The 10,729-nt window shown below is 39.4% G+C and overlaps 1 protein-coding gene across 1 annotated transcript; it reads right to left on the bottom strand.

Moving 5' to 3' along the window:
* Window positions 1-1,366: 1,366 nt before the first annotated feature.
* Window positions 1,367-9,212, bottom strand: LOC107555689 (cyclin-dependent kinase 10-like). Its single transcript, XM_016238557.1, has 10 exons — window positions 8,796-9,212; window positions 7,985-8,217; window positions 7,422-7,609; window positions 7,249-7,321; window positions 7,010-7,081; window positions 4,928-4,992; window positions 2,356-2,589; window positions 2,082-2,221; window positions 1,812-1,864; window positions 1,367-1,717 (listed from the first exon to the last, which is right to left on the bottom strand). Exons 3-10 carry the CDS (start codon window positions 7,509-7,511, stop codon window positions 1,623-1,625), a joined length of 822 nt encoding a protein of 273 aa, XP_016094043.1. The 5' UTR covers window positions 7,512-7,609; window positions 7,985-8,217; window positions 8,796-9,212; the 3' UTR covers window positions 1,367-1,622.
* Window positions 9,213-10,729: the final 1,517 nt, after the last annotated feature.

Raw genomic sequence — 10,729 nt, 5'->3', positions numbered from 1 at the left:
TTAAACATGATGTACCTATCCAGGTATTAATCTTATGTGTCAACCAATTCAAATATCTCACAAAATCAGCTCAATATCTTGCGAAGTTTTTTTCTTTTTTTTAAATAGAAAGCATTGTTTTGAGATTCAAAAATCAATGAGGGATCTGAAAGCGGGCATTCCCTCACTTTCTGCTGAGTAAAATGAGGAAAACTCATTACTTGTTTCTCTTTATCTAAAAAAAAATAAATCAATAGAGGATGACTATATTTAAAGTACCCAATTATTTTGAGAATAAAGCTGTCCAGATAGGCGCCGTCCTCATCAAGATACTTTTCAAATAATACTTTTTCAAGCTCATTCTAGGCCATTTGTTTGTCTCTCTTAAAGGGGTCATATGATTCTTTAGGGTCTTAATGAAAAGTCTGTAACATAGTTTGGTTAAAATTTCACAACGGTAGTGTAAAAAACACCCTTTTTACCCTGTCAAAAACAGCTCTTTTCAGAGCAAGCAGTTTTGTGGCATTTTCCTTTAAATGTTAATGAGCTCTGCTGACCCCACCCCTCTCTTCCGAGCCGCTCTCTGAGGGATTGTTTATTTTAGTGAAACTGGCTAATTAACACATTATTAGGAAAGGTGATTTGCAAAGATTCATTACAAAACATTATACTCACTTATTCTGTAGATGAGGCTGGATCATGAGTGATTCGCGTGAACATAGACATTTATGTAGATCGGGGATGCATGTCAGGAGTAAATGAGACTGCTATGTTCATTATTACATCCAACAACAGAACACCTCAATCGCTTAGGAGTCATTCTTGTCTACATCTGCTCCAGCGGTGAAACAATAGCGGACTGATGACCGCTCACTCAGGGCGGGTCTGAGGTAAGACACCAGTCCAGTCTGTGCTGAAACGCAACTGTCAATCAAACTATCGTGGGAGGGCCACACAGACAGGCATCTGAGATCGGCTCGATTTGAGAAAGGGGAAAACATTTAACCAGATTAAAAAAATAACACTTGGTGGATTTTTTTTTATCATTTTAGGGTGGTTGTGTACACACACTGCCAACACACATTTCAGTTCAAACAACTTGTAAAAGTGCTATGACCCCTTTAACATCAGGAAAATCTGAGGATCATAACATTTCACCTCTGGGGTGCTATAACTGAAGGAGCGGAAATTCTAATTGCCTTCTCAGCAGAAAAAATAAACAAAAAACAACTGCCAACAGCCCATTAATAATTCAAGTAATTTTGATGATCTGACAAGTCAGCTACAGATACAGTCTTGCAAAGGAACTTCTGATTCACAGATCAACAAAACATACTAAACAGATCAACCCCACAACTGACACAGCAAAGGTGACATTTTTATATAAATGAATCACGTGCCAATGCATTCAGAACAGAAAGCTTTTTTTAATCTTTGTACAAAAACAGCAGCATCATTCAAGTACAACTCACCTAAGTAGGATATATTTGTATTATTTACAATGTATCTCATGTCTGTAAGTCTGAACCTTAATGTAATTTGCACAATATCTTTCAGAAGAAATAACAGAAATTTCCATTTGGAAAGTAGAACACGTCTGTGATGCCATCGGTGACGAGCGTCACTCATCAGGCAGCAGAACGTCAGACTTTGCTTCTTTTGGACTGGTTTTCCATCACAGAGCCTCCTCGTTTGTTTCTGTGATGAGGAAACGTGGGCATCAGATCTGGTTCACACGCTGCAGGGAGAAACACGAGAAAAAGTCAGCAAATCTGCCTAAAATATAGAGATCTCAATGTAGAACTAAGAAATGAATATAAGCCTGTGCTTACGCAAGGGCTTTTCCTTGAAGTAGGAACTTTCTAAACAATCTTTAGCTGTAGCTCTGTAAGACACATAGCATGTATTCATTAAATAGCATTATTACACTGCACCAGTGCATGATGTATTTTACAAAGAGATTTATATTTAAGAATTTGTACCATAAAAGGGTATTTCATCTACGGTTTAATTAGATTCAAGCTATTTACTGTAACTCTTAACATGAAAAAAACAAATAAATAAGGCTTCCCCACTATTTTTCTACATGCACTTTGTTTTACCGGCGCTGTGGGTTGTACATGAACAGCAGGTTAAGCAGTCTCAAACCAGCTTCTGATAACCAGGTGAACTTGTTCTTTAGGTTGTTGTAGGGCTGCTTCCTCAGACTGTACTGCCCAACCAACGGCAGGCGCGAGAAGCCCTACAATTCACAAGAAACTCCTTGAGTGGTTAACCTGTAGTAGTATCACCACTCATCATTCTCTTACATCTAAACACAGGATACAAGAAAACATATTTCACTTAAGCGTCTCATACTGAAGCTGAACTCAGTACCGGCCAGATGCTCTCATTAGGTGTTCCTAACAGCTGTACGATCAAATCCACCTGCTGGATCTCTGAGGCTCCAGGCAGAAGAGGTTTATGGGCAAGAAGCTCAGCAAAGATGCAGCCGACGGCCCTGCAACAGGAGAACATGAACATCTGTTCGTGAAGAACACGCAGCACACCGCTGGTCAAGACTACAAGAGCTCCTACAGATGCTTTTGTGATATCAATGGCACACTGAACCTATGCGTAACAACAGACAGATGTCATGACAGAGGTTCTGCAACTTAAAGCATCAACTATTTTTGCAGTGCAACCTCTGCTAACTTTAGTGTCTCACTCTCTACAAAAGTGATGATAACGTTATTTTTTGTTTTGATAGAAAGGCCTCTCTCTCGCTTTCACACACAGGCCCTGTTCTCGGTGTGATCTGATCACAAGTGGCCAGACAAGACTGTTTACAAGTGTAACATGACTCAGATGTGTCTCCTGTGACTTTATATAATCAAAATTCAAGGGGATTTGTGTTGATAAAGCATAAAAAATGAAGTGGTTTCTGCCAAATATATATAAATCTGAACAAATCTTAAATGCAGTTTTAAGCATTATTCCCACTTGCATTCGGACATCTCCAAATTGATACAGAATGTTTTGGATCCCATCAACACTTGTATTTAGTGCTGCTGACAACTTGCGATCAGATCACCTCAGACAGACCTTCATACAACATGTCCCACACTGAACCTGCATATGTAACAGTATATAGCACAGAAATACATATTCACATCATGAACAAAACAAACTGCCTAAGAACTACCCTCTGCAAAAAATCACTCAATCACATGCTTTAAAGCAAGATGACCCATCTGATTATACAAATTTCATTAGCTTTATTACAGTGATATAGTGAGATACAAGTATATGCATAACTATAGTATAGTATATGGAGGTGCACTATTTTAATAACAGAATGCATAATTCGTCTTTTAGTTCCTGCACACTCTTTCAACAGCGCTGGTTCTGGAAATATTATTTTTCCTCCATTCTTTTTTCCCCATAGGGATTTAAAAAAACTTTGTTAAAAGCATTATAAGCCAAACCAACTGCTTAAAGGTGGGGTATGTTTTTAAAAAACGCTTTAAAAAACTGAGTTGGGCCGAGTACCAAAACAAACTTGTAGCCAATCAGCAGTAAGGAGCTCATGATGTGGAGGAGAGAGCGTTCAGTGCACAGGACGGACATTAGCGAGCCGAGCGACAGAAAGATAGAGATGGTGGATAAAAAAACAAAAGAGGAAAACGTCTGCGGAACAAAAGAAGGCAATAAGGCAAGAAGTCGGACCTGTGTAAATATCGGATCAGCTTTCCAGCGCTGGAGAGAACTCAAGGAGCGGAAGGCCTGCGATCGGACGCTGAGGTTGCTTTGTTCCTTCTCGATAGGTGAGTAACACCGTGTCTGCGCCGCAACAGCTAAAGTCTGTCTAGTACACTGGACGCGACAAAGCGACCGTTGAAAATCATTTCAATCATTTGTGTCAATACTTCATAAATAGAACGCAGCAGCAGATTTCTGTCGGGGATTTGTATCGTGCCGTGCCGCATCCAGTGTAGACCATAGATATGTACAGTGCCGTGAAAAGGTTTTTGCCCCCTTCCCGGGTTTTTTTTTTTTTGCATATTTGTCACACTTAAAAGATTCAGATCATCAAACCAATTTTAATATTACACAAAGATAATGTAAGTAAATACAAAATGCAGTTTTTAAATGATAATTTCATTTATTAAGGGAAAAAAGCCGTCCAAACCTACCTGGCCCTATGTGAAAAATTAATTGCCCCTCCTCTTAAATCATGAAAGAACTGTGATTAACCTCATTATTTTAGAAAGCTGAGTTAAATATCACTAGTCACACCCAGGCCTGATTACCGACAGACCTGTTGAATCTAGAAATAACTTAAATAGAACTTGTCTGATAAAGTGAAGCATGCTTAAAGAGCAACACATCATGCCGTGATCTAAAGAAATTCAAGAACATATGAGAAACAAAATAGTTGACATGTATCGGTCTGGAAAGGATTATAAAGCCATTTCTAAGGCTTTGGGACTTCAGGGAACCACAGTGAGAGCCATTATCCACAAATGGAGAAAACTTGGACCAGTGGTGAAACCAAAAAAAAAACGAAAATTCTGGCCTACCAAAATTATTCCAAGAGCGCAACGACGATTCATCCAAGTGGTCATAAAAGAACCCAAAACAACATCTAAAGAACTGCAGGCCTCACTTGCCTCAATTAAGGTCAGTGTTCATGATTCAACAATAAGAAAGAGACTGGGCAAAAACAGCATCCATGGGAGAGTTCCAAGGCAAAAGCCATTGCTGACCAAAAAGAACACAAAGGCTTGTCTCACATTTGCCAAAAAATATCTTGTTTATCCCCAAGACTTTTGGGCAAATATTCTGTGGACTGATGAGACAAAAGTTGAACTTTTTGGAAGATGTGTGTTTCGTTACATCGGGCGTAAAACCAACACAGCATTTCATAAAAAGAACATCATACCAACAGTCAAACATGGTGGTGGTAGTGTGATGGTCTGGGGCTCAATCTGAGAAGCAAGTTAATTTCCCTCAAACTGCTGATGGGAATCCCTAAACACATATAGACAAAATAAACACAAATCAAGGTTTCTACAGATGTCAAATGTGGTTCAGGTCTTTACCTGAGTGCTGTCATTATGATTGTCAGTTGATTATATTAAATCAAGCTGGAACAAAAAGCACCATAAAAGAAATCCATATGACTTGTGTGCTATATTCCAAATATTCTTGAGTTATGTGATAGTTTTGTGTGTGGACACACATTTAATATATTGAATATCTTGCCTTTAGTCCTGACTATCAATCTTTCATTCACACTTTCACATTAAACACTCTCCTCCATGTTATTAACCCAAAAAAGTTGGCAGTGATCAAAACCTTTACCCATAGAGCTTGATCCTGGAGAATTAATTAATTATTTCAAATCTTCCATTTATATCGAAAGTATTAGAAAAAGTAGTGGTGTCACTCAACTGTTTATTTTTGCAGAGAAACAGTTTCATTGGAGCATTTTAGTAAGGATCCAGGCCTTATCGTAGTACAGTGACTGTGTTTTTTAAAGTTACAAACGGCCTGCACTTATCATCTGACCAAAGCTGCATCTCCGTTCTAGTACTGCTAGATCTTAGTACTGCCGTTAACATCATACACCACAACATTTTGTCTTGAGAATTATGTTGGCACAGATCCTACCTATCTGATCAATACCAGTTTGTTTGTGCTAACAAAGAAATGTCAGAACAAGCACAGGTTAAGTATGGAGTGCCACAAGGATTGGTATTAGGTCCACTGCTTTTTTCATTGTATGCACTTCTCCTGAGGGAGATTATCAGGAAACATGGAATCACCTGTAAACAAGAGATGCTAGAATATTTATTATTAATATTTTTAAGTAATGTTATTGTCTCTACACTGGCTACCTCCCTCTCAGATGGAGCATCAACTTTAAGAAAATTACGTACAAAGCCTTGAATGGCCTAGTTTCGCAGTACTTTACACAATCTTCTATCATGATATAATCCTTTGCATGATATAATCCATCGTAATCACTACAGGTGCAAAATTCCGGCTTGTTGATAGTACGCTAGGTGCCGCCGCCTTGGTCAGTTTCACTTCCTTCACTAAACGTCTACAATCACAACCGGAGCCACGTGACTGCTGTAACTCAATGATTCATTTTCTGCACCCCTCTTTAACCTCATGAAGGACCCAAACTGTCACTATGTCTGCCTAATCTGTAAATCCGGGACAAAACTCAAAGAAAGTTTAATTTTCATAGTCTGAACAATATAGTGTACAGCCAGAGTTTTTTGTTCCTTGCCACGGTCACCTCTGGCCTGCTCACTGAGGGATTAAAGACTGAAATACTACTACAGCTCCATGATAAAAATACTTCAACCTCTAATCTTATACCAAGAAATTTGTTATTTCCTATTACAGTAATGAGAGATATCACCTAGTAATCCACTCTGTAATGCTGCTTTGAAGCTGTGTAATGTCAAAAGGTGCTATACAAATAAACCTGAATGACTTGAGTACATGTAAGTACCACTTAAGTTTTGGTGTGTAACGGAGGCCGGCAAGTAAGAGCTGTGCAGGTAAACCTCAGTTTCTCTCTCCTTTTCCCTATTTGGACAAAATTACTTTCAGATGAATGCAACTTTATCTTTAAAGTGACGTGACATGTGGCCAAGTATTACCCATACTAGGAATTAGCGCTCTGCATTTAACCCAGCCATATATGCTGCGGCGCCCGGGGAGCAGTTGGGGGTTCGGTGCCTTGCTCAAGGGCCCCTCAGTCGTGGTATTGAAGGTGGAAGAGAGCGCTGTACATTCACTCCCCCACCTACAATTCCTGCCGGACCAGAGACTCGAACTCACAACCTTTGGGTCTAACCATTAGGCCACGTCTTCCCATTTAAAATTTTTTTTTTTAAATTAAAGTGACGTGACATGTGGCCAAGTATTACCCAACAAACAAAAAGCAAACTTTTCAGTGAACAGCAACTGTCACAGGTGGAAAAGAGCGGTAAACATGACTTGATTTTCATTTGGAGATGCAACTGACCATCTTTCTCTTTATCCATTCGCACTTTCTTCAGGGCAACAATTTCATTTGTCCTTGTATCACGTGCTCGGTCTGTAAAACCACAAATCAATTGATCAAGAGATTTCAATCTGGTCAGATAGCACAACTGTTTGATAATAAGGCTATTTATGGATGACACAACACGGATATGAATATAGATGGGATTCTATTTAATATATGTGATATATTTGCATTATCAGTCATTCTGTGAGACTCACACACGATGCCATAAGTTCCCTCTCCAATCCGGTTCATCTTCTCAAACTCCTTCACACTCCTGCATTTCCCCAACTACACACATCATGCAGAAACACCGCAATAAATGCCTATGTATCTCTTGTTTTGTATACATATAGAAAAACGTTTATAAGCCAGTAACGTTATGTCTCACCCGTTCTCTGTGCGGTATTACAAACGTCTTGTCGGTTTTTAAAGATTTCAGCTTTAACGGCTCTAGATCTGTCTCTGATGTGTTTTCCATCTCCGATCACTCCACATTCGCCTGGGTCAATGATTACTGTAACACATATAGCAATTTAATGTTGCATGACTGTACGTTGCGTGTAAAGAGCAGCAAACCTAGAGCCAAGAGGAAGAGAAACTCCGTGAAAGCTTACAGTCGCTCGTTTGAACATTTATATGGACAACTGTCAGCGTTCAATGAGTTTCTCATCTAGCACAACATCAAGCGAATGGTTTTCACAAATGCAAGACTGCTAATTGGCGATAATAAAGCAAATCAGGCTTTGATTTAAAGTGATAAACTCATTTGTACTTTATCTATTTTTACCAACCCAGTCTCGGAGCCTGTCATTTTCAAACAAACACTCAAACAACGCTGTCACGTGGTTACTTGTTACTTTTTGTCACCAAAAAAAAAAAAAAAAAAAAAAAAAAAACACAGGAGAAAAGTCTCTCAGAGGAGTGACCATAATTAACATTATCCGTTCATACCGGTGTAAATCAGGCTGTGCCCGTGACAAAACGACCTCGACCAACATACACGGGACCTCCCACGGGCCGCGGCTCGTTATTAGCGTCCGCTATCTTCAGACACACGGGCGTCTCTAAGAGGTTTTCTCGAGACGGAGCTGTGATGATGATCAGCGGCACAGCAGAGTTATTAAACAGTGAAGGTGGTGATGAGGAAGATGAGGATGAATCGGTGCTAAGAGACTGCTCCTCTACTGTGGAAGTTAAAAAAGTAAAAGCATGTGAATACAGTGGCAGTGTCATACATGTACATACATTTTTATATAATAATTATATATAATAATATATATGACATTTTATAGAGGGGGGGGGGGGTTAATTTGCACACGACTTATTTTGTACAAATAAATATAGCGCTGATAATTGTATTGAACTGATTCACCATTATGTAATGACAATATTTTATATTATAATTGACATTATTTTACCATAATGTAAAACAAATAGCCTATGCTGCAATGAAAACGGACAGGGCATTTTTTTACTTTCATCTGTGAACTGTTTCGTATGTTTGTTTAGCGTTTCTCTAAAAAACACTGAATAAATGCACTCTCCTTCAAACTGGATTACAGGACGGTTTACGTCAGAAGAATTAATGCCCCTCAGAACCTAATTAATCCCCACACAGAACGACAGACGGACAGTCTGACAAAACTGCATATAGTTGAAATTATGTTCATATTCATATTCATATTTAATTAATGTCTGAATGGAGGCAAATTGTCCTTACCGTTAGTTTCTTAGAAACATAAAGCAGATACAATTATTTTACCTGGGAGAACCTGCTTTCTCGGTGCAGAGCCCATTCCCCATCACGCAATGAAATGAATCTCTCAGTAATTAATTTGTTGCTCCGAGTGAATAATTCTTCTTCTGAGCAGAAAGGACCGCCCTGATCACAGTCCTGATTCAATGTCAGTATCGCACACACTGCAAATCCACCATCTAACCACAAGAAGCCACATCGCCACTCTGATGTGAACTTTTTTTTTTTTTTAATAGGCTTAGGAACAGAGAACCTAGCCTATTCTTATTCTTGGTCAGGAATTTGGCTCCGTTAAAGGTTATCTAACGTGCATTTTCCCCGAAACATTGGCTACGGAATACAGGCTACTAAATACACTGAATCTCCTGCAGTACGCAATACTTGTTCACCGGCAAGCACCACACAACACCGTCTGAGTCTGACTCTGACCAGTGTGATCCACGCACGAAAGACTCTTATGATGAGCCGGTTCTTTTTTAATGAATAACACTAGCGCAACCCACTGATGTGGCGCAACCAGGCTCGTACGATTCCCAAGTGAATGACTCGGGTTTTTTTTAGTGAATCAAACACAAACAGCTCACTGTTTATATTTACTATTTCACTATTTATAATAGCTGTTATAACTATTAATAAATTCCGATGCCTTAACTTATGCGAAGTAGTTATTCCTATAAAGTTTATATTTTCCATAGAAAGCATAGTCAGCACAGCTTCACCGAGAAACAGAAATCAATAAACACACCGTTCTTCCTCTGCTTTCTCATCCTATTAAAGTAAAGTAAAATTAAAGTAAAGATAAAAAAAGTTTAAGACTTAATATTTACATAATCAGTAAGCTCAGACATCCTACAGCAATTATTTCGAGTCGATCAAATCTGGATCAGTTCCTTTTCGAACGGTCTCTCCCATTGCGTCGCTGACACTTATGGGGAAACTCCTGTTTACTCTGATACTGACAGGGGCGGACTTATGGCGCTTTTCCACTGCATGGCACGGTACGGTTCACTTTTGGGGGGTTTTCCACTGGGTACAGTACCTGGTACCTGGTCATTTTTGTAGTACCACTTCGGTTGGGGTTCCAAGTGAACCGTACCGTTACCAAAACGTGACGTGTAAACTCTGCTGATCATGGACTGGCCGGAGAGAATCGTCACTACCTGCGTCACTGAACTTGCGACACAAACACAAAAGAACCGCTAGATTTAAATCAGCACAGCCAGCGAAGAACCGGACGCAACTGTTTTGAACGAGCGCACCTTTTTTTAACAACCAAAAAGTTTTGTTGTCTGTTGCGGAAGTACAGACATTCCTCTCGTTGATAGCAGAGGAGCGGATCCAGCGAGAGCTTGATGGGGCGATGCGGAATGAAAAAGTTTTTTTTAGGAGTCGTGGTAGTAGAGGCGGCGCAACTATAATGACATGTGAATAATCCCGCCCACTCTAAAGTGGTACTGAACTGCAGTGGAAACGCAAACCGTGCCGAGCCGAGCCATTAGTGATTTGGGGGCCCTAAGCAAATTCCCAGGTATGGGGCCCCAACCCAATAACTATGTGCTCTTTAAAGAGAGAGCAAGCAAAATATGGGATAAGTGTAAATTTACACTTATCCCATATTTTGCTTGCTCTCTCTTTCATACACTCTAAAAATACTGGGTTGTTTCAACCCAACTTTGGGTCAAATAGGGACTAACCCAACTTTTGGGTTAAAATTTTAATTAAAAAAATTTACCCAACGGTTGGTTTAGTCCATATTTGACCCAAAGTTGGGTTGAAACAACCCAGCATTTTTAAGAGTGTAGTTTATCGTTTATTTACCCCTTCAGAACTTGTCGATTGGATAAATTCAGTAAACAATTAGTCAACCTGATGCTGCTCTAAAGCCATATTACCTTACTTTTTTTGGATGACAAAAGCAGACATAAAAAAAAAAACAATAT

Source organism: Sinocyclocheilus grahami, unplaced genomic scaffold, assembly GCF_001515645.1.
Source record: "Sinocyclocheilus grahami isolate Dianchi unplaced genomic scaffold, SAMN03320097.WGS_v1.1 scaffold543.1, whole genome shotgun sequence".
NCBI lineage: Eukaryota > Metazoa > Chordata > Actinopteri > Cypriniformes > Cyprinidae > Sinocyclocheilus > Sinocyclocheilus grahami.
Note: the sequence above shows the minus strand (reverse complement) of the source record. Positions and strands in the feature narration are given on the sequence as shown.

What these genes read in the sequence shown, in the direction of transcription:
- LOC107555689 (XM_016238557.1), bottom strand. Translation starts at nt 7,511, where the DNA reads ATGGAAAACACATCAGAGACAGATCTAGAGCCGTTAAAGCTGAAATCT. An exon ending in TAATACCGCACAGAGAACGG is followed by an intron (nt 7,322 to 7,421) that starts GTGAGACATAAC and finishes TGATGTGTGTAG; the next exon opens with TTGGGGAAATGCAGGAGTGT. An exon ending in TGAGCCCCAGACCATCACAC is followed by an intron (nt 2,590 to 4,927) that starts TACCACCACCAT and finishes TGTTACGCATAG; the next exon opens with GTTCAGTGTGCCATTGATAT.